Genomic DNA, 20,963 nt, shown 5'->3' on the forward strand with positions numbered 1-20,963 from the left:
GGAAACTAAAAGGCGCTATCATTAATCCTTTAAACTTCAGGTAAAGGAAGAAAATTAAGGAATAAGATCACAAAAGATCCTAAGAAAAAAAAGCATTGGGCTAGTAGAAATGACAATTAGTTAAAGGCAGCATTTGCTAACAAAGGTTTGAGATGAAGCAGAAATAGAAATCTCTTTCAGGCAGATTCTGCACTATGGAGTCATCAGCCTCACACTCCTCAAACCCAGGAGAAGTGCAAGTGCGAGACAGATTTCTGTGAAAACATATGAGTGTCTACTGCTTCATTTATCAAAATCATTCACCAAAATGAAAAGGCTTCCATTTAATGTATACTCTTCACATAATGTAAAGTCTAAATACACATAAATCTTTCAGAAATAAATGCCTGGAGAATGGAGAAATAATTTCAGTTTGTCTGCATAACACAATTCCAAAGAGTTAAAGTGTCTAAATTCTTTGCCTATGCTCAAGTTAGCATGAACTTAGGAAAAACAGTTCAATGGGACTTTTTTCAGTAGCAAATGAAAAGAAAGAATTTTGTATCTTTTTCAAATTTAAGAGGAAGCTCAGCTCTTCATCTCCTTTACATGCTTTTTTTGGTTTGGTTTTTTGTTTGGTTTTTATTGGGTTGGTTGGTTTTTTTTTTTTTGGGGGGGGGGGGGGGTTGTTTTTTTTTTTTTTTAAATGAATCATTTACTTCCTGGTAACATGTTGCTGCTCCAAACACACAAACCTGCAGATGATGCCTAATCAACAAGAACTTCCTCTTTCAAATCACTATTACATTTTCCATGTTAAATTAACTCCTCATTTCATGATCACAGGAATTTAAACAGAGGCCTCCAGGAAACAAGGCAATGGTCTTCACAGGTGTTTAGCCTGGGAAACATGGGATGCTGACTTAAGTAAAGCTCATTTCTAAACAGGACAATAAAAATACCATTATCAGTATGCTGGCCAAAAGGGTATCTGTCTACAAAGAAAGTTAGCTTTTACTTTGCTTAGGAAGGTTTAACTGAGTATCAGTGACAGATGCATTTATAATGTACTCAATGGTCCAGACTCTCCATTGTAACTTGATTAATACTTTTTTATATAGTTAGTGATAGAGTTACACATTGATTTCATCTCTTATTACTCATGTACAGACACAACACTACATTTGTTTAGTAGGTTGCAGGGCAGCTAATTATAGAAATCTAACTAGTATGCAACTGTTAGAGAGTTTAAGGACAGGACATATGTGGTAATATTACTGCTCCTGGTCAAAAGTCTGCTTGTCAATCTACATCAGACTCCCACGCTGTGATAGGGAGGAGAAAGAACAGCTTTCACATATACTGTAGCAATGTTTTACAGTCTCAGCTTATGCAAAAAAATTGTGATTGTTCTAAGGAGCACCTGAAGCTGAGGTGTTTCTTTTGATGCTCTTGTTCTCAAAATAGAAATGTGAGGAACTGAAAACCAAGTTGCAGTCTTACCTGTACTGGCCAAACAGCTTAGCAGGGAAGTTGGAAAAAAGATTTTGTATCTTCAAGGCCCTTTCCCAACAAAGTTAATACTGTAATTAATTACTGTTAATACTGTACTACTGTACAATACAGAACACAAAATCTTATTTAAACATATCGTTCAAAATTTCCCAACGACATATGGCAGAACCAAGCATCTCATTATTCTCAAGAAAGCAAATGTAGCAGGAAATGCTACATCAAAAGTGTGATGCAAACTGCAGAACAGGAAAGTGATGTATCAGCAGACACAGTCTCTCCTTTCAACTTCTCACAAAACCATGAAGAAGCTAGCTTTCATCAGAAAGTGTAAAGGCTGAACACACTCAAACTACACAGGCAATTTGTTTTTTCAGAATCCTGCTGAGGGCTTAAATATTAAGAAATTTTAGTTGCCCTCACATCCCGACTGAATCATGCCATCCAGTAGAATCACATTTTCTGTTTCCTGTATTTCAAAGATTGAATATATGAACTTAAAAAAAAAAATAAAAAAAGAAAAACTAATCCAACTGACCAAACAAACAAACAAAAGAGCCCCACAAAACCTAACCCAGACCTCAGTAACTGGAGAGGTTGTGCCCAGGAGTTAACACAGGACAGAAGGACTGTTTCTCTAAGCCACCTGCAGGTTTTGGGCCCCCTTGCAGCATCCTGTGCTGGAGCACACAGACAGTTATGTCTGTCACAGCCTTCTGGGAAAATATCTCAGCAGATGCAGTGCTGGGAATCAGAAAGAAGGCAAAGAATGAGAGAAAGAAGGGGTAAAGCTGAAGTGAATGGGAAGAACGTGATGCTAGTTGGACAGGGTCACCCAAGACATTTTCCAGATCAGATAAATAACATAATTACTTGTCTTTATGCGCCAGTGTAGAGCACTAACAAAGGTCTGTTACACTGCATTGTATGACTAAATGAAAGGAAAAAACATAAAAACAACTACATCTCTACCACTTTTCAGATCAGATAAAAATCTAAATTTAGAATGCCCTTATGCTAGGAGATCAATACTAACTTCAACTATTTTATGACAATTTTTATACCTCGAATATACAATATACTTTTGCCCTTTACATCTTGAGAAATTTTGAAAAGGGAAATTCCAACAAATTTTTTTAAAAAATAATTCTTTGCTTCTTTCCCCAGATGGGAACAGAAACATTTTCATTGCCTCATAAAGTGCTGCTTGGATGATATTAACCACAAACACAAGACCAGATCTCCATCACAAAACACGTTATTGTTCAACCACAGAAGCAGAACTTAACTCATTTATTTCAATCTGGATAAACCCCCAAGTGGGTACATCCAAATTCATTTGCAACTGGCTTGCAACAAATTGGATTTATGGCCGTTTAAAAATAGAATCTGCTTAAAGAACGGGTGAAATTTCATGTGTACAGAGGGCCAAGGCAGTTTAACAATTTAATGTCATCCCTATAATTTGCTTGATTAGAAACCTGGCATTTTCCCCAAGGGGAAAAAATGACAGATTTAGCCTTCGCTGTCTGAGAAATAAATATCAAATTTCCCACGAACTTTAGAAGGAATAGGAACAAGCACCGTGTCCAACCCTGATGTCACTACCTTAATTGAATTTTAGCTGGGGCACTTGTGTTAACATTCTTAACATTTGGGAAGTGTTATTGTTTATTTCAGAACTGCCTGACCTCTATTTTTATACTGCATTTGGAAGAAAAGGAGCCATCAGCAGCACAAAGCAGTGTCACTAAACATTACATTGATGTAGCAATTTATGTCCCATCTTTTTAAATATTTCTGGTTCTTTTGAAGGCTCCCTATCCTAATTAGAAAATGGCTGACAGTCTAAATTAAAGATCTGTAAAACCACACCTGGCAACAGCATGGCTGAATGATGAAATCCTCTTTTCTGGAAAGTACCTGTTTTACTCTGTAGCTCTCACAGTCATGTGAGAACCCATGTTCAAAAGCTCATTTTGAACAGTCACATACAGGTTCTCTTTTCAAATCTATTCTGAATAAAAACACTTGGCAAGTCCATTGTACAGCCCATAAAATGATTATGATTCTGTGTTTCTTGCTCCATTGTCAGCTCCATAATAATCTCCTATTGACAGTGAGCATGATGGTACTCTTATAAATATGGAAACTCAAGGATATAGATCCCATGCTGAACAGAATCAGACACTTTTGTCAGCTTCAGCAATTGCTTACAAGGAGATGCTGATAACACCCCTGTGGGACAGCACACAGAAAATCAAACACTTCCAGTGAGCTCAGAGTAGTATTCCACCAAAATCAATAAAAATGTGAAACAACACACAGCAATTTAATAATGAGGATCTCTCCCAGACAAGAATTTTAAACAAATTATTTAGTAAGTGTTAGGAATTTCTCTTAACTCTTTAAGGCCAGGAGTGGGACATTTTTGAGATGTGTCTAGAGAAAAAGCAGTTTTACTAATGTCATCAAGGCATTTGAGTTTACAGCAGTACTAAATGGTCTCAAGGCTTACACTTTCTAAAGAACTGGAAAAAACACCTTCAAGGTTTAGGCACTGAACATTTCATTAGTAGGTTTGCTAGATGGTTCATTATATAACAAGGTACTGAAAGAATTTTGTGGAAATCCAGAACACGCATATCAAAAATGCTCTTAGAGAAAGGTCATTTTCCAGGAGCAAGGAACTGACTTTCTGATGGTCAGATTCATTTAGTTAGCTCTGCTGTGAACTTTGGGAAAGGCTGCTACTTAATCCTACTGATGGCCAAACATATGGCCTAGGAAACAATAGCTGGTTAATTTTGCTCAGAGCTGCCTACTCAAACCAATTATGAACTGTCTTAGTCAGTAAAAGAAATGTCTTGTCTGTTTATTTATTTAGCTTCTGTTTCTAAAAGAACAATATTAAAGGCATTAGGTGTCATAATGTGCACCAGAAACCAGATCAATGCATTTCTCTACCTTCATCTTAGAATTCAAGCAAATCTCCTTTGGAAACAGACAGCAGCACAGATCTTCATGCAAAAAACCACGATCTTGTGGTTTGAGGAGAATGCTATGTACTGCGTGCGAGAAGATGGAACTAGAAAAGTATGCTCAAGACTACAGTCTTCCAAATCTGTCCTCCTTCATTAGTATTTAGTAGAACATGTTTCATCATAAACACTGCACATCCCCCTTCTAGTTTGCTCATTTATGGAAACAGATGTTTAAAATTAAGACAGGCTTTTAGTCTGCCCCTTACATTTTCCGTAGGTCTCACATGCTCCTTCCTTAGAAGACAGGAACAGTCATCAAGAGTTTACTGCTTATTTTAAAACCAACTAAGCTTAGTTTTAAAGGAGGATTTAGTTCTTTCATTATGACTCAAAACTTTTGAAACTTTGGTACTTTTGCATCTCTAATAACACATTACAAAAAAAAATTCTGCTAATCAAATGCTAAGCAAAGCATCAACTGCTCATAGTTTTTCTACCCTATTACTCTGGTCTGTTTCACTGCTTGCAGATTTCCAAACCATGCAACCTTTCTGACTAGAATGCTCCTTTGTTTAAGCCTGTACTTCCCATGCATTTTTAACCTTTTCCAGTTTACACATTCACCAAATTTTGTATTTGAGTTCACATTCATACACATAGAAGCAAATATAAATGTAGCTTTTAGAGAGTGAAATCCCAGTCTACATTCAAGTTTTCAAATTATCAAGTATTTTCACAGTCAATTACATCAAAATAGGCCATGAGGGATAAAATACTGGAGGGATGCCTTGGAAAATGCTGCCATAATCCCAAACCATTGATCTGCCATTTGAAGATCTCACTGCAATTGTGGCAGAGGCACAAGAACTAGAACAAGATAGAGAACAAGGCACTGGACAAGAAAGCAAGCTTTGCAGTTTTACACCATGTTCCTTGGTAGCAGCCTCTGCAGAAGGGAACTGAAGGCCACAAACAGCACAGGGAGAAGAAACGTACTGAAGCGAGGAGCTACTGCAACTTACTGCTGTGCTGAAAGAAACAGAAGGTGGGATCTTAAGGCAGGGCTGCAGGAGATACTAAATTACAGCAAACTACACATCTGCTACTCAAGCCAAGAAAGGGGTGAGATTAACAGCTTGGAATTCCTCTCTGGCTCGCATGGTATTCACTCCTGAGAACAATACAGAACAATATAACCACGCTACACATGCAGTGCAGCACAGTGCAAGTACACTTGCTCCTTTCAGCATATTTCATTAGATGACAGGTCTTGAAACCAGTCTCATCCTCTGTGCTCCTGGATGTGTTGATTCTTCTCAATCCTCGCCTTTTAGCACCTGCTCCTTCACTGAAGGCAAAGAGTGAACACTGCTGGCCACATGCTACAAAGATTCAGTGAGTGTGGTATTTGTCCAAAAGCCACATAATATATATATTATATACCTGCACACTCCCACCCTTCCCCTAACTCGGAAAAAAAGTCTTGAAATTATTCATATAATTTAGGATTTATTCCCCACAATTTGTTTTAGACTTGGGAATAACTGCTAGAGAGCAGCCAGCTATGCTCACTCAACCTAAATATTTGATATTCACTTGAAAAATAAGTCTGTAGAAATTCTGTCCCAAGCTCTTGCTACAGAGACCTGTCATTTTCAAAATGCAGACCAGGTTCTGTGCAGGAATCTTTAGTGAGTAACTCCTACACTAACTGGTGAACATAAGCAAGGGAAAAATATAGATTTACAGATGTGTGTAGTTGATTGTTGTAGCTAAAAACCATTTGAGTAACTGGCAATAATGTGATTCAATGTGAGTGATTTTAGTCCCTCTCCATTCTAGGCAGTGAAAACAAACCAAAAAAAAAGGTTCAGCGGTATTTTTAAAAGTAGGAATTCAGTCTCAAACTTACAGGCTTTACATTTACTTTGCAGGGAATACTACTTTTATTTTTATATCAACTGAAGAGTGTTTCTTTAAAATCACATTGTTTCATCAAGCCATCTGTTTCTCATAGCCAAAATTACAATTTGAACAATTTGCTGGTAATTTATTTTAGCACAGTATAAAACATTATCATATTATTGTTATTTTAAAAGTTATTTTTTTCCCACCAGACAGAAGTAGGATCATTAAAAATATCAACTACATACTTTATAATCTATTTTTATCTTGGGCAAGGGGATGACTTAAAAGCTGATGGGGGCAAAGGATTATAAAAGCACTACCAGGCTCCTGGGAGAGTCCTGAAAATAGTTTTGCAATGTCCATGGAAGATATATATCAACACCATTCTTACAGGGCTTAGTCAAAAGAACACAAGTTGAAAGAAGCTTAAGCAGGAACAGATGTTTCCCTTCACACCAGGCTGTTTAAAATAGAGTATATGCTATTTTTTACCATCTCTTGTTATATATACACTAAGAAAATGTTAACAAAATGCACTTTAATAAATATTATCACAGCAGATTACAAACAGCTGAACTATTGATGTTGAGTTTCAAGTTCCACTTCATGACCATATCTACAGCTAACATCCAAATACTTTAAAAAAAAATAGGGGCTCTGTTTGCACCGAAAACATGCAGAAAACAAAGCTGTCAGCTAAGTGCTCAGCAATGGTTTTCATTATAATGCACTAAAGAAATAATATTGTATTGTTCTCTTGCAAATACCCTGGAGAGTGAAGGTTTTGTGGTGGGATTTTTTGGGTTTGTTTTAAGGACAGAAATTATTTTAGATGAGATTGAAGTCACATCTAGGTAAATAATCCTAGGTAATAAACAAGACTCTAGAAGGGTCATTTTTTAGCCACAAAGATAAATCTGAATTGCTTATTTATTTGAATAACAAACCTCTGAGCAGTATTAAAGACTCAATTTTTTTCCCCTTTTCTCTTTTACTACCACCTGCTCTGACTGTACACCCTGCAGTAAACTTCTGAACAGACCAGCTAAAACATGTGTAAAATAAAGAATAATGCTTAGGATTACAATAACCATCTAAGGGCCCCTGGTACCAACAAAGCAAACACAGACTTCACACAAGAGAGCCCTGTAAGACTGCAGCATCTGAGTCAAGAAATCCACCAACACACCAGTGTTCCTAAGAACCCGTGAGCTGCATCTCTTTGTTCCTTCCAAAAAATAAATCTAAATTTAAAGATTAAGACATGAAGAATAAGCAATGAAAGAGACAAGAATATGACAAATGTTGGAACAGCTATATGAACCCCAGAATTTTTATTCTTCTTCTTATTATCAGTAAAAAAATTACAATATCAATAATGTTTACATTAGTTATTTTCTAGGAAATTGCAGAGTTTTGTCTTCTCATTTTTTTGTCATGCTGCTAACCAAAAAAGTAATAATATAAATACATATTATTAGGGAGACATTGATATGTTCTCATCTTCCACATCCTCTTGCCATTTCCTAATTAGATGCTGAAGAGAGTTGAAAAACTCAGAAGCTGAGAGTTCAGAATCATTTCATATTGCTTTCATGCAAAATACAGATATGTGAAGCCCCTTGTTTTGATCACACAAAACAAATTTTCATTCTGATGTGAGTAAATATGTAGAAAATAAATGAATCACTCCCCTGACTAGAAGCATTTATGGAAAAGATTTTAAAAGCTCTTGGAAATTTCCATAGGTATTTAGCTGTTATTTTAGAAGAGAAACCGAGGTCCTCCTAAATACTTCAAGCCTGCTTCTATCTTGCAACTTAAAAGAAGATGGAGAATTAACCTGTCTCTTAAGAGCAACACTAACACAGAAATTCTTCACCAATTAGAACTGCAACACTGATGACTCTCCAGAAAACAATGCACATGAACTAAGACAGCAGAATTCTGAAAACTCCAAAACAGTTACAGATCAGTGGGAAAAAAATCAAAAGAGCAGAAAAGAAGGATCTCAAGATTTTAATTAAGTCACCAATGTAGAGAAACATGCAGTGAGAGTGACCTGTAGTTTTTCAGGGGGTGTAGCAGTTCCTTATCCAGCCATTAAGCCAGTCTCCTGCCTGAGGCTCCCTCCAATGAAGAGAGGGGAGAGAACAGCAGGGGGATCAAACTGCTCCAAGAAGGTCTCGCCCCTCAGAAGCACACTGAATTCAACTACAGTTTAGCAATGCATATTAATTTCCACAGCATAAACTAACACTTGAAACATTTTCATGGCATACCTCATGCCAGTTTTACTCCTGGTAACATTTACTTTTCCATAAAACTGTCTAGAGGACTAAAATACAGTAGCCCTCTAGACAGGGCTTTCAGCAATGCAGGATGAGAGTTCTTCACACAAGTGTTAGTACTGTACAGCCTTTCTTTCCAAATAGTGCAATTCTCTGCTCAACTTGCCTTTGTAACAGAGAGAGCTGGGGGTCACACTTTCAGAGGCCATCTCTAGATCAAGCACATGGGTGGCAGCATCCCTGCAATGTATTCTCTTGGCAGATTCCTCCTTGGAGTCCCGAGAGGTACCATCGCTTCCATGGCCCAGCAATGCTATTACTAGGCAATAAAATAAATGTCAAGAAACTTACCAGCAAAGCCACTGTATCTGCAGGAGTCAAGATTATTTGTGGGGTGCTTTGGACTACAGAACCTGTTCTGAGGATCAGTTAAGGGGGTGACAAGTTACTGGCAGCTTTGGAGCCAGTGCTAATGATTTGTACTCACTGAACTTGACCAAGACACAAGAGAGGGAACAGCAAAGAGCAGATTTGACACACACTGTCCCATCCAGCAGATACCATGGCACAATAAGCATCATCAAGGTGTTTCAATGGCAGTCCTGTTACAAGTGGAACCAGTCCACTTCTGAAAATGCAGAATCAATTACTCATCTGTACTGCCTTAGGTTTGCTGGAAGAAATTAGACTCATTTCTAAAGCAAGTAAAAACAAACCAGCAGGGAGAGATTCATGTCTAGCCAAAAACATGAAAGATGCCTGCATTTGGATTTCAGTTAAGATGCACCATTTTTAAACCATGCTCTTCTGTGCTTATCATGCTTCCTACTTCCACAGGGACAAGAAGTGTGAATCCTGCAATGGTGTCACACTGAAAAAAAGATACCGTGCAAGAATTCCCTCTGATGGTGCATTATTAAGGAGATAACCAAGGATCCAAAAGTGTGCTTCCTAAATTTTAAGAAGTTAAAACTGGGAGACACGGTACAGAAAGAATCCTCCATTTCTTAACCTGTCACCATCATGGCAAAAATGTGAACATAAGAGTAAAATTTTCTGCCTGTTACAGTTCTAGACATGTACCAGATTGTAGATTCTAGACATGTATCAGATTGATACAGAAAACAGAGGTCATGAGAAATATATTTGGCATTCATATATGATTGTCTGTCCAAAATAAATCTTTACTTGGGACGTCAGCCTAGCTCCTCCTTCCCTTACTTGTCTCCAAAGACTCCAGAGAACACTCTCAGATGTAGAAATCCTAACAGGATACACAGAAACAAAAAGCAACTAAGGAAGTAATTAAAGGCTACCCTATTTGACATGAGACATAAGTCTAAATATTACAAAATATGGTATCTTAGAAGTAACACCTCTACTTTCAACAATTTCAGAATGATCTGAGCCCCAGTGATCAAAGTTCAAAAGTTAGCTTTGCTTATTAAAAAGCAGGTGAGCAAATCTTTAATCTGTGTTTAGCCTGAGAGCAAAAGACAGGAGTGTTAATACCAATACAGCAGTACAATATATACACAACAGTTTAGTTACTTCTTTCACTGCCCACAAATTATGTATCAAAGACACCATGGGACTGTTTGAGCTCTTTAGGGCAGATTAAGTCACTCTAGATCCACACTGATATCCAAGGAACAAGCACACTCTGGTGATGTTGACATGATTTTAAAGTATAGGAAGAGTGTATTTTATGCAACATCATGTCCCCAATATTTAAATGTTCCCTGTCTTGCCATAGCCAGAAACTGTGGCAGAAAAGCAGCGGAGAGAGTGGAGAACTGGAATAAAGTCCAGCAGCACAGAAAGATCTCAGCAACAGAACAAAGGTTTGACCAGAGAGTCTTCTTTGGCATTTCCTAAATGTTTTATAGTCAACATTGTACTGAGGCACTTTGGTTCGGTGAGCAACAAGCATTCTCCAGGTGAAATAACCTCCTTGTTATACATTATATAGTTAAAGAAGAAAAGCACATATTACCTATTGTAAAATATTATTGTGTTTGCAGAAGGAAGCAGTTAATATTCAATATTAAGTACAATCTCAATGCAACAAAAAGTCAATACAGAAAACTTATTAAAATTGCATCTGTGTTCAAACTTAAGGTAAGTCATACTTGCTCAGCAGTGCACAATAAAATTAATAAAATTAATTTTTTTGGTGTACAGGAATTTTTTTAGTAAGCTCAGGGAGAAAATTTTGACTTTTTATCCTATTTTGAAAATATGGCTATTCTATTTGGTTTGGGACTTTTTAAATACAGTAATTGGCAATACACTAAGATACTAAAACTGCTAAAAGGCTCTGTTATGAACAGCTTATGAAAAGATAAAGGATTTCTCTATTCAATTAAAACATTCTATTAACTTCAATTGTATTCTACAGTTTGAGAAGAATTATAAGGCTGTTAATTTTTTAAAGAAAGGAAATGCCTTCTCTAACAGCTTGTTGTTACTACTTTGTTTGAAGAACATCCTTTATTTTTCCATTTATTTTGTTTGTAAACATGATTTATATCTGGTTTATATGCCCTTAAAAGCAATGGTTATTTTTGTTGCTCAGACAAATTAGTTAATATGACAATTATTCCTACTCCCAAACAAGTCTTGTTTCCTGAGTTAGATTTACATAAAAGTGTTGAGACTTTCACAATGTGCATAATCAGATAGAGTGACACAGCATGCACTTCACAGCAACAACTTCAAAGAACTTCAAATTTCTCTACATCAAATAATATCTGAGGATGAGCGACATACTCAACCTACAGAGAAACTGTAAATATACATTCTAGCTATTAAAATTTAAATTATTATCTTTCAAAAAGGGATCTTCATAACCCCATAATCAAATGGCTTCTATCAACAGAAACATTACCATGTCTAGAAAAGCATTCTAAAGAGTCTCAGAATTGGATATTATGGAAATAAGATGACTCCTGGATTGTCATTTTGTTTTCATGTTATCCATACTCTTTCTGAAGTTACAAATGCAAAGACATTTTCTGTTTCAATGATGCACAATTTTGCTACCAGTTGTGACAGTTATGCCTATTTTTCTACTCTGACTCAAAGAACTGAAGAACAAAATCAAACATGTTGGAACTGGTACACAATAACTACACCAGTTTTTCCTAAGTATGAATATATTGAAATAATCCAAGATAACATCAGAATAGTAGTGTAATGACACAGTTCGACCTGAAACAAAATTTGGGTTCACATTTTTGAATACTATTATGTGTTCAGAAAACTTCAGTTTGTTCTGATACCAAAATCTATATATACTTAATTATCAGATAGTTACAGCTGCATTATTTTTAATCCAGTTCCTACAATTCACAGTAAAAATGGAAGATTGAAGATCAGTGCAGTCTGTCAAGCTGAGTCCCCATCAAGCTCATAACGCCTGTGCTGTAGTTTATTCTTAAAATTTTCTTAACTATTATCACTGCAAATGGACTAAAGCTAGGGGAGCATCCTACTCACACCCTGTGGCTAAATAAATACACTACTCAATGCTAGTTTATATAACATGCAACAAGACACAACAGATGTTGCAGAATTTAAAACAAGCACAATGTGAATCTGTTTTCACTAAAATGGACATAACCTGCTAATTTCCAGTCTGGCAGAATATTATAGTGTCAAAAATAATTTTAAAAAGAAGGCAATAGATAAAGAATTGCAGTGTTCTCTTCAAATTCCCTAGTATATATTTAATACTTAATTGAAAGCAACAGTCTTCTGTTTCACTAAAGTATTTAGGTTACCAGTACTGGCTCTATCAAACACCATGTGATACTGAAACAAAATTAAATAATCTAGGGGTAAAAGGTCTTTTAGGTAAAGTACTATCCAATAGGATATCTGGACACTAAAACAGAAACTATATATATCTTGTTTCAACATAAAATGTATATTGTAGATCTGTCTTCTACATTGATATCATCTGTTGGAGTTCATTCTCCAGTGACACTACAAATAATTTTTAAACAATAATAGGATCAAACTTGTTTCTCTCAAGAAGTATAACTGCTGTTCAGATACTTTAAATTACAAAACAGCAAATTCTAGTACAGTATCTCAGGTGGTCCAAGTGATACATACCCCTACTGCCAAGCTGACAGAACTAGAAACAGTAATTATAGTGCAAATAAAAGCATACTGTGTTCTGGGGGGTCCTCCCCCTTTTCTTTTTACTCACTTTCTTAATAAAATCAGGCATCTCCTTTTTCTCTGAAAGGTGGTTTAAAGAGGAGCAGCATTCTACCTCCAACACATATCCTTCACTATTGATGTCACCTTTTGAAGACCTAAAGAGGTAGACAGAAAAGAAGAATCAATTTCTGTTGTTACAGCTGGATACCCAGATATCCCATTTATAAGTATTTCTCCTGGAAAGCCAAACTTCAGACAAAACTTCGGTTCAGACAAAACATTTCCCCCACTGAGCTCAATAGAGTTCTGACAAGTGGCAGCTACAGTATGTGACCCACATGCTAGGGGAGCATATCACACCAATGGTGGGATGCTTCAGGGACTTCCATATCTCTTTTTGTATCCAAGAAACACTTTGGCAGCCTGGCATCTACAGCCAACATCAAGGAGCTGCATGGGTGATATAACTCAGGATACACAAAAAGGCTCCAATGCAATGGTCTGACAGATGCTCTAAGCCCCACAGGGCAGCTGATATAAGATGCATTTCAGACAGCAATTAAAAGAAACCCCTCCTCCTTATCTAGAACTATTCCAAGACAACATCTAAAATCAGGGGCTAATCAAAATAGTTTAACCTTCAGTCTTACCTTATGTTTTGTTTTTGAGAAATGTAAAGCTGTGCCTGAAGTCCCCTTGTCTTTCAGAAGACTAACTAACTCCTAAAATAATTCAAAGCAAATGGCATGTGCCATATGCATTTGCTGAACAAATGAGCACTGTGGAAATAAGGTATTGGTCAAAATATGCCAAGGGACTGTTTGGAAGTTATACTGAATGATCTTCAGAAAGAGTTTGCAGGCAGTGCTACTGAAGGCAGTTTTCATCTCCTCCTGCCTCCCATGAAAGGAAACTGATACACCTGATCAATAGAGGATGCCTAGACAATCACTCGCTTTCTCAGTTTTTCAGAAGAACACATGGAAGAACATTAAAAATAAAAGCAAGCTTGTCATTCTTTGGATTAGTAACAAAGCAGTTATCTAACATTTCCCAGAGAATCAAAAGATCTAGTTCTAAGTGAAGAACTAATCCTGGCCAGCAGTTGTTTGGTGCCTGGCTACCTCGAAGACAGAAAGAAAGGTACAGAAGTTTGAACTGGGAGTGCTGAGGAAGCAGCAAAACAGGGGCTTGGCAGGCTTGCCATGCTTGCAAAAGCAAGCCTGTGCAAAAGGCCTGTTCTGGGGACTGGGACTGTGTGACACAAAGCTTCAGCTCCAGATGGTCCCAGGGGCTTTCCCGAGACACTTGCAGTTCCCTGGAGCCAGGCGGTGCGTGGGCTGCTGACTGCAAACTGCCAGTGTTTCCTAGGCAATACTGCAGACTTCTGCTACATTTGATCCTCCCACTTTCACACAGGCTACACTCTCACCTCATTCCTCTTATCTCACTTATACCTGAACAGGTGGTAGCAGACTGTGCATTGTTTGGTAACACTGAAGACCCTTCCCTATTTGTTTTTTTCCCTCTTTTCTAGTTTCTTCTTACAACCTGCGGTTCCATTCTCTACTTCATTCTGGACAAAAATTTTAACAAAGTCTTAAAATAAAAGTTAAAGTGTTTATGAAAATTATCCAAACATCTTTATAGAATTTACACAGGTCACTATTGGGGGGCTAACAGTATTCCAGAACAACTCCTCTGCAACAGACACACATAAATTAACTTAAGAGCAAGAACAACTTTGTCAAGAAAATAAAAAATCATTTTGAGAGGGACAACACGTGTACTGCAGACAATCATTTTTGCTGTTCTAAGGTCCTAGATAAGAAAATCCATCCTGTGCATATTTTCTGCCACAGATGAACTCGAGAACATAAAAATAAACTTTAGAAATCCTCCCTGCTACTGTACTTGCAACCAGACCTACTATTTTTTTTTTTTTAGTCTGAATATGACTAATTCAAAGTCAAGATATCAAATCCAGGAAATTAAGTATGTGTCATGCTATTTTATGTGCCCACCCATTTGGCAAAGGCTGTTCATAACTCTGGCACTGCTGTGACCCACATGAAAATTCACTATTCTAATTCCTCTGAAAGAATGAGATAGACTGCATTTTAAAGTTTAAATCCCCTGTCTACCTGAAAAAATAAATCTGTTTCAACCTGTATTGGTAAAGTTTATAGACAGGTATAAGGAAGAGAGAAGCTGGCCTTGAACCACTCTCTCCTAATTCCTCTCCTCCCCCTGAACAGCTCCCTGAGCTCTGATTTTGTGCAATTTTTTGAGGACCTGCTTCCAACCTCTTTGAAAGGACTAAGAGTTATCTGAAATACAGATTATATCCATAAAAAATACAGTGATTATTACTGCAGCTGCTTAAAATGTCCTGTATAACTCCTTTAAGAAGCACTTAACTATAAAATATACTTGCTGCTTGGAAATATTAAATTGGAGACAATTCCTTCTCTAACACTTTGGGGGCTGCCTCTCCACTAGGACTCATGAAAGAAATGGCATCAAATATGATTGCACTTTGTTATGAACATTATTTTACAGAACACACTTAACAGATCCTACTAAATGCCATAAAATCCTTAGTTAAAATCTTCCAATAGAAGGACTGTATTTCTAAGAAGTATTTTTCCATGCTCTCAAGTAAATTATGTCTATATATGTTAAAAGCAAGTCTTTGTTTATACTGGTAGTTTTCATCTTTTTAGGAAAGCTTTAAAAGCCTGTTATTCTGTCAAAAACAAACAAACAGAACAAGATCCATACCATTTCATGTGAAAATAATAAATACCTGTGGATGTCACAGACCACAAAAACAATACTCCGAGCAAAGCTACGTGGGCAAGGAATTGTTTCCAGTCTCTATGCAATAATCAGTGCATTTCATACGTGTATCACAAAGTATGTCATAAATATCATAAAAGTCTCTCATAAAACTCTTTGAATATTATTAGTATAGCCATAGAGAAGTAGATAATTATAGGTACAGGTTAACTGTAATAAATACAGCTATAAAAAATAAAACAGCTATAACTGTTAATAATTCTGTATTAACAGTTACTAATAAAGTTTTAGTTTTATTAATTTAATGGGACTACTTTTAGGACCACTTTCACTAGAAACTACGAAATAGGACCCCTACAAAATGTACATCTATGAAGATCCCAGAAGCAAGAGAAAAAGTCCAAAAAGCACAGTTTTGTGCACTTGCATTCCCCTGCTCTATTGTGAAAAAGGACTGATATCAATCGTGAGAAATAACCCAATAATCCATACCCAGGAGTCTCTTACCAGTTTTATAGCACAGGATGTTACTGGGAGTCCAACATATAAAATACTTTAAAATTCAAGCAATGGTTTATGTAAAGTTGATTTTCACTTTCCCATCATAAAATATTTCTCAACAAAAAGGAGAAAAGAGAAATGCTGAGATCAGTTTAGTCAAAAAAAATATGGAAGCTCCAGCAGTTCTGAAGATCTTCCTTTTCTTCTGGATGCACAGTCATCAAGTTCTTCATTTCCTTCTCCTTCGTTGGAAAACTGAATCTTCCTCCCTCCACTCCTGCAAACATTTGGGTGTTTTGTATTACCTTTATTCCTCTGATTAAAAAAATCGCTGGGTTAATTAAAAAAGGTCCAGCCCTGAAAGCAGCACACCTGGATACACTAATGCTGTGCCCTTCCTGGGAGGCAGGATGAACTGGAGAAGCTGCTACATCCAGACTCACTACAACACCCTGTACTCACTGTAACATGTTTTGGGATGCCTGAGAGGGAACACAAGGGACAGTGTGAACAACACCAGCACTTCCCCTGCAGTGAGGAAGACCAGTCTCCTGCCTCCCACCCCAGGACAGAACAACCACTGGTTAGCCCTGGGGATTGCCAGAAAATTTCATTGCAACTTACACACCCCGGGCTTTCATTTAGTTTTGTTATACGTTGTTTATCATTAACAATTTTCCTGGAGAAGGGCTCTTCTGCCACTGAAGGTAAACTCAGTGCTCACCATGGACAACCTTAATCATAGGATGGCAAAGAGTCGAGGTGGAATTTCAGTCTACCTGATGCTGAGCAGAGGGTCAGCATTCACAGGCCTGGTGGCGCAAACATTGCCAAATTTTACCAATATGGAAAGGGCTCAGGACCACAGACTTCCAAAAAATGTCATCCTGAATCCTAAACAGGGTTTCTAGCGCCACTAAACAAGAAGATTATACATTGAATAAATAAGATTTTAACTTATAATTGGAAGTTCACTGGCCAAAAATATGTTACAATGGTTGTTTCACTAGGTTGTCATTTCCTGCACAGCTGTTTGCTGTTAAGCACCATTTCATGGTAGAAAAACCATAACCAGCTGTGGAAAACCAGTAACTTACACAGTAACTATTAAAGCTGACAACTTGGTGTCCCTTACAGACTGGATTTCCAGTCCTTTTCAGATACAAGAAGGAACTGAGGAAGCCAACATTTGGTCCTAATCTTCCTGAAGTTCCCTATGCCCATGAGCTCAGCATGCCAAAACACACTTGTAAAACTGCAGAGATGCTCTAAGATTACTATCTCATTAAGATGATGCTAAGAATGTGAGCAGAGTTTTGAGTTTTCCACTACACAAGAATAGCTCTACCATTCAAATAGAACTGTGCATTCATAACTAACGGGTCTACATTACAAAAATAATAAAACCACACCAAAGTGATTGACATGAGCAGCTGGTATCTCTACAATTCCAGGTTAAATTCCAGCAAAATTAGAGTATCTGAAAACCAAGAACCCAACAACTAAAAATCCACAGGTTTTATGATGCCCAGCCAAAAACCACACCATTTTTTATAAAAATAGAAGCAGGTATATTGCATGCTAAGAGCCAAGTCTAACCCATGTGACACTGTTTTAATGTTATTACCTAAACGTTTTCTTTACTATAGGAAATCTTATCACTGGAATAAGTATTATTTGTTAGTAAAATTTATAAACTTTTTAAAATGACAGTATATAAAGTTTCTTGAGAAAAGTTTGGGCATGTATTAATACACAGGCATCTTTAATGTGCAGTGTTTATAATTTTCAGAATACAGATGAAAGGACATTTATTTCAGGTCATTGTTAGAAGTTATTGTGAGGAAATATGTATTTCTTTGAACTTGTAACAGATAACAAGCCTTCAAAACTCAAACCATTGTCCTTTGAGCTAAAGGAAGATATCTGTTGACTCTTGGGCATGGAATAAATATTATCTTTTCATTAAGTTGAAATCAGCCTGCTGAGAGCAACAACACAGACTACATTTGCACACAAACCTGTTTGATCCCTAATGCTCATGAAGGTAAATTCAGACATTTCTCATCTTCAAGCTTAAATCCTACATGAAAACCAAATAGACACACATACACATTTATATTCAAAATAAAATATATTGTATCTATGCAAAGTACCTACTTTCACCAAAGTGAAAACACCAAAGAGAAATACCAGCAAAATCAGGAAACTGTAAAAATCTTTGTTTACTATTAAACTTTTGAACTCAGTCTGTCATATTCCTTTGCAGATAAATAGAGCTGTTGTTATCCAACTGATGATAGTTTGAATTTGTCAGGACTAACAGACACAGGAATTACAGAAATAGAATTAGAATAATCTCATCAAATGAATCTCTGCAACACTTGACACCTCATTATTTTGCAGAAAGGGAAAACAGCTGCAAAGCTGTTTGAGGTCAGAACAGAAATTTAGAACATTTAGAAACTCTAAAAAATTATGATTAAATTAAACTTAGTCTACTTCTGCAGAGCAATGTTTCCCTGTTGGTTGCTTTACTGACTGAAGCAAAACCTGTAGATGGTACATCCTTAGACACAGCTGGAACAATGGAGAGAAATTCTTTGGAATACCATTTATATCCCCTGCTTCTCTATCATGGTGAAATAAAGCATCTGCAAACATGTCAAAACTATTATAAGCAGACAGTTTATGAGCCCCAAATCCTGTACCATTCCTGGTAAAAGGGAAGGGAGGTTGCTTTCAAGTGCTGAGCACTTGGACATCAAAACATTTTAACTGACACTGAATTTTGAACCTTTAAGATATCAGACAGGGGTATCACGCTACAGGTTGCTGGGAACAAGTTAAAGCTGCTTTGTGCTATGGTTTTGTTGTAATTTTGTTCAGGGGCTGACTTAGCAATTTCTCTGCAGGAAACAGATAACCTGCCACAGCCACAAGCTGTCCAAAATAAGAATGCACCCAAAACACCTGCACAGAGATTGTTAAAGAAAAAAGCCAGTGAGTGTTGAAATAAAAGGTCAAGGAGAAAAAGGTTATTGCAGACACAAAGAACTACTGATTTCTGCTCCTGGGGGAATGTAAGAATGTGTTACTCTCCTCATCTTGTTTAGCCAGAACCTCCCAAACACATGGACCTTTCCCCATTCCTTCCATCAGCAGAGACCCACTGTCACACATTCACACTTTTCAGGTACCAGCTTTTATTCCCTTTCCTGAGATTGTAAGTGTAAATCAGTGTGAACTACTCAAGCAGGAGTGTGAACAGCAGGCCACACCTACACTCCACTCTTGGGGCCTTCCCTAAATTCAGAAAAAAAAAATCTGCAAAAACTTGGGCTCAAAGAGTTTTCTTCACACAACTGATACAAGATTCTTCAAGATTTCTTCTTAAGAAACCCACATATCTCAGAACTCAGAACAGACAACTGCCTTTTAGTTAAGTCCACTGAAATTTACAGGGGGAAATAAAATATTCATGAGCGTTGAATTTATTGTTCTTTTATCTGACTATATTCTATGACTTTCAAACCACTTTCCAATCAACTGCTTAGTGTACACCATGCCATTAGATGCTACAGAAATATTTAAATTTATTCTATTAGATTTATGACAGCAATGGCAGAGTTTTTTAGCAACTTGGTAGACTTCCTTCATGCCAGTGCCTCTAAAGAGTTAAACACCCCTACATTTATTTCACTTACTTTAATTGAACTTGATGCCTTTTGCACTGCAAACAATTGCATTGTTGATTTTTAAAAAAATCTGTCCCTTAATTCCATATTTTCCCTAACATTTTTGGTGGAAAATCCTTGATTTTCAACATGTACAACTTCCATATATGATAGGGATGTGTTTCTTCAAATGTCCTACAGCAGGAATGACTCCTATTTCCATATTTACCACAAATGATTACATAGCCAAGATAACAAAGCCAGTGATACCAGATTAAACAGAAAGCTATCAAAGTGACTTTAAAAGTCACCTTAATGTACAATGCCATTGCAAATTCACTAGGAATATTTTCATACTACATGACAATGGCAAAATAGGATAAAATAACACTAACAGGTAATTTCCATGAATTCTAATGCACAACATGCCTCAGCACTACCTTTTCCATTTTATTGTTGAACAAATTCAGGCAATGCAAATCTCACTGACAGCAGCAGCATGGTGTTCCTGATACCCATCATCTGCTGCAGCTGGCATAGCCTCTTCCTACCTTTAGGGAGGCAGAGCTATAAAACTAAGTTCTCAAAGCACAAGTCAACAGTATTAATTTTAAACCATAAAACTGACACAGAAAGGTGCAACACTTAGACTAAGTACTAATTCAAGCATTCAGTTCTGTCTCTGTATAGACGGAATTGGCATTACTGTAGGCACTAATACAACAATTTCATTTCTGTTCCATTCAGAGAACAAAAAAAGGAAGGTGGAAAACACACTCTGTATCTGCTAGACAACAGACAGATGAAGTGCAGTGTTGGAGCCACCTGGGATGAAACACCTGGAGTGAGAAAAGAGCTGCAGCCTCAGGCATTCTGCAGGAAGTGCCCAGGCCCCCCAAGGATGGGCTCCACACCAAGGTACAGAGTTTTTTATAACTCTTGGCTCTCCATGAACAACATACCACCAAAGGGATAGATTTGTACTCCACAGCATAAATGATGTTACCAGTGATCCTACAACTGTGGCTGGACTACTTTTACTCCTAAAATCTTATGACAGAAATAAACATTAATCTGATCTTAGCCTAAGCAGACCTAATTTCTACCCATGATTTAACTGTGATATACAGAGACTG

At 37.0% G+C, this 20,963-nt stretch overlaps 1 protein-coding gene across 1 annotated transcript in view; it reads right to left on the reverse strand.

Annotated features, from left to right (window-relative positions):
• RFTN1 (raftlin, lipid raft linker 1) overlaps positions 1-20,963 on the reverse strand; it is a 95,841-nt gene that overhangs the window by 32,296 nt on the left and 42,582 nt on the right. The window contains exon 4 of the mRNA XM_036406961.2: positions 12,894-13,002. Coding sequence (XP_036262854.1) covers positions 12,894-13,002 — 109 coding nt within the window. The remainder of the gene's footprint in view (positions 1-12,893; positions 13,003-20,963) is intronic.

The sequence above is a fragment of the Molothrus ater genome, chromosome 1, assembly GCF_012460135.2.
Source record: "Molothrus ater isolate BHLD 08-10-18 breed brown headed cowbird chromosome 1, BPBGC_Mater_1.1, whole genome shotgun sequence".
Lineage (NCBI taxonomy): Eukaryota > Metazoa > Chordata > Aves > Passeriformes > Icteridae > Molothrus > Molothrus ater.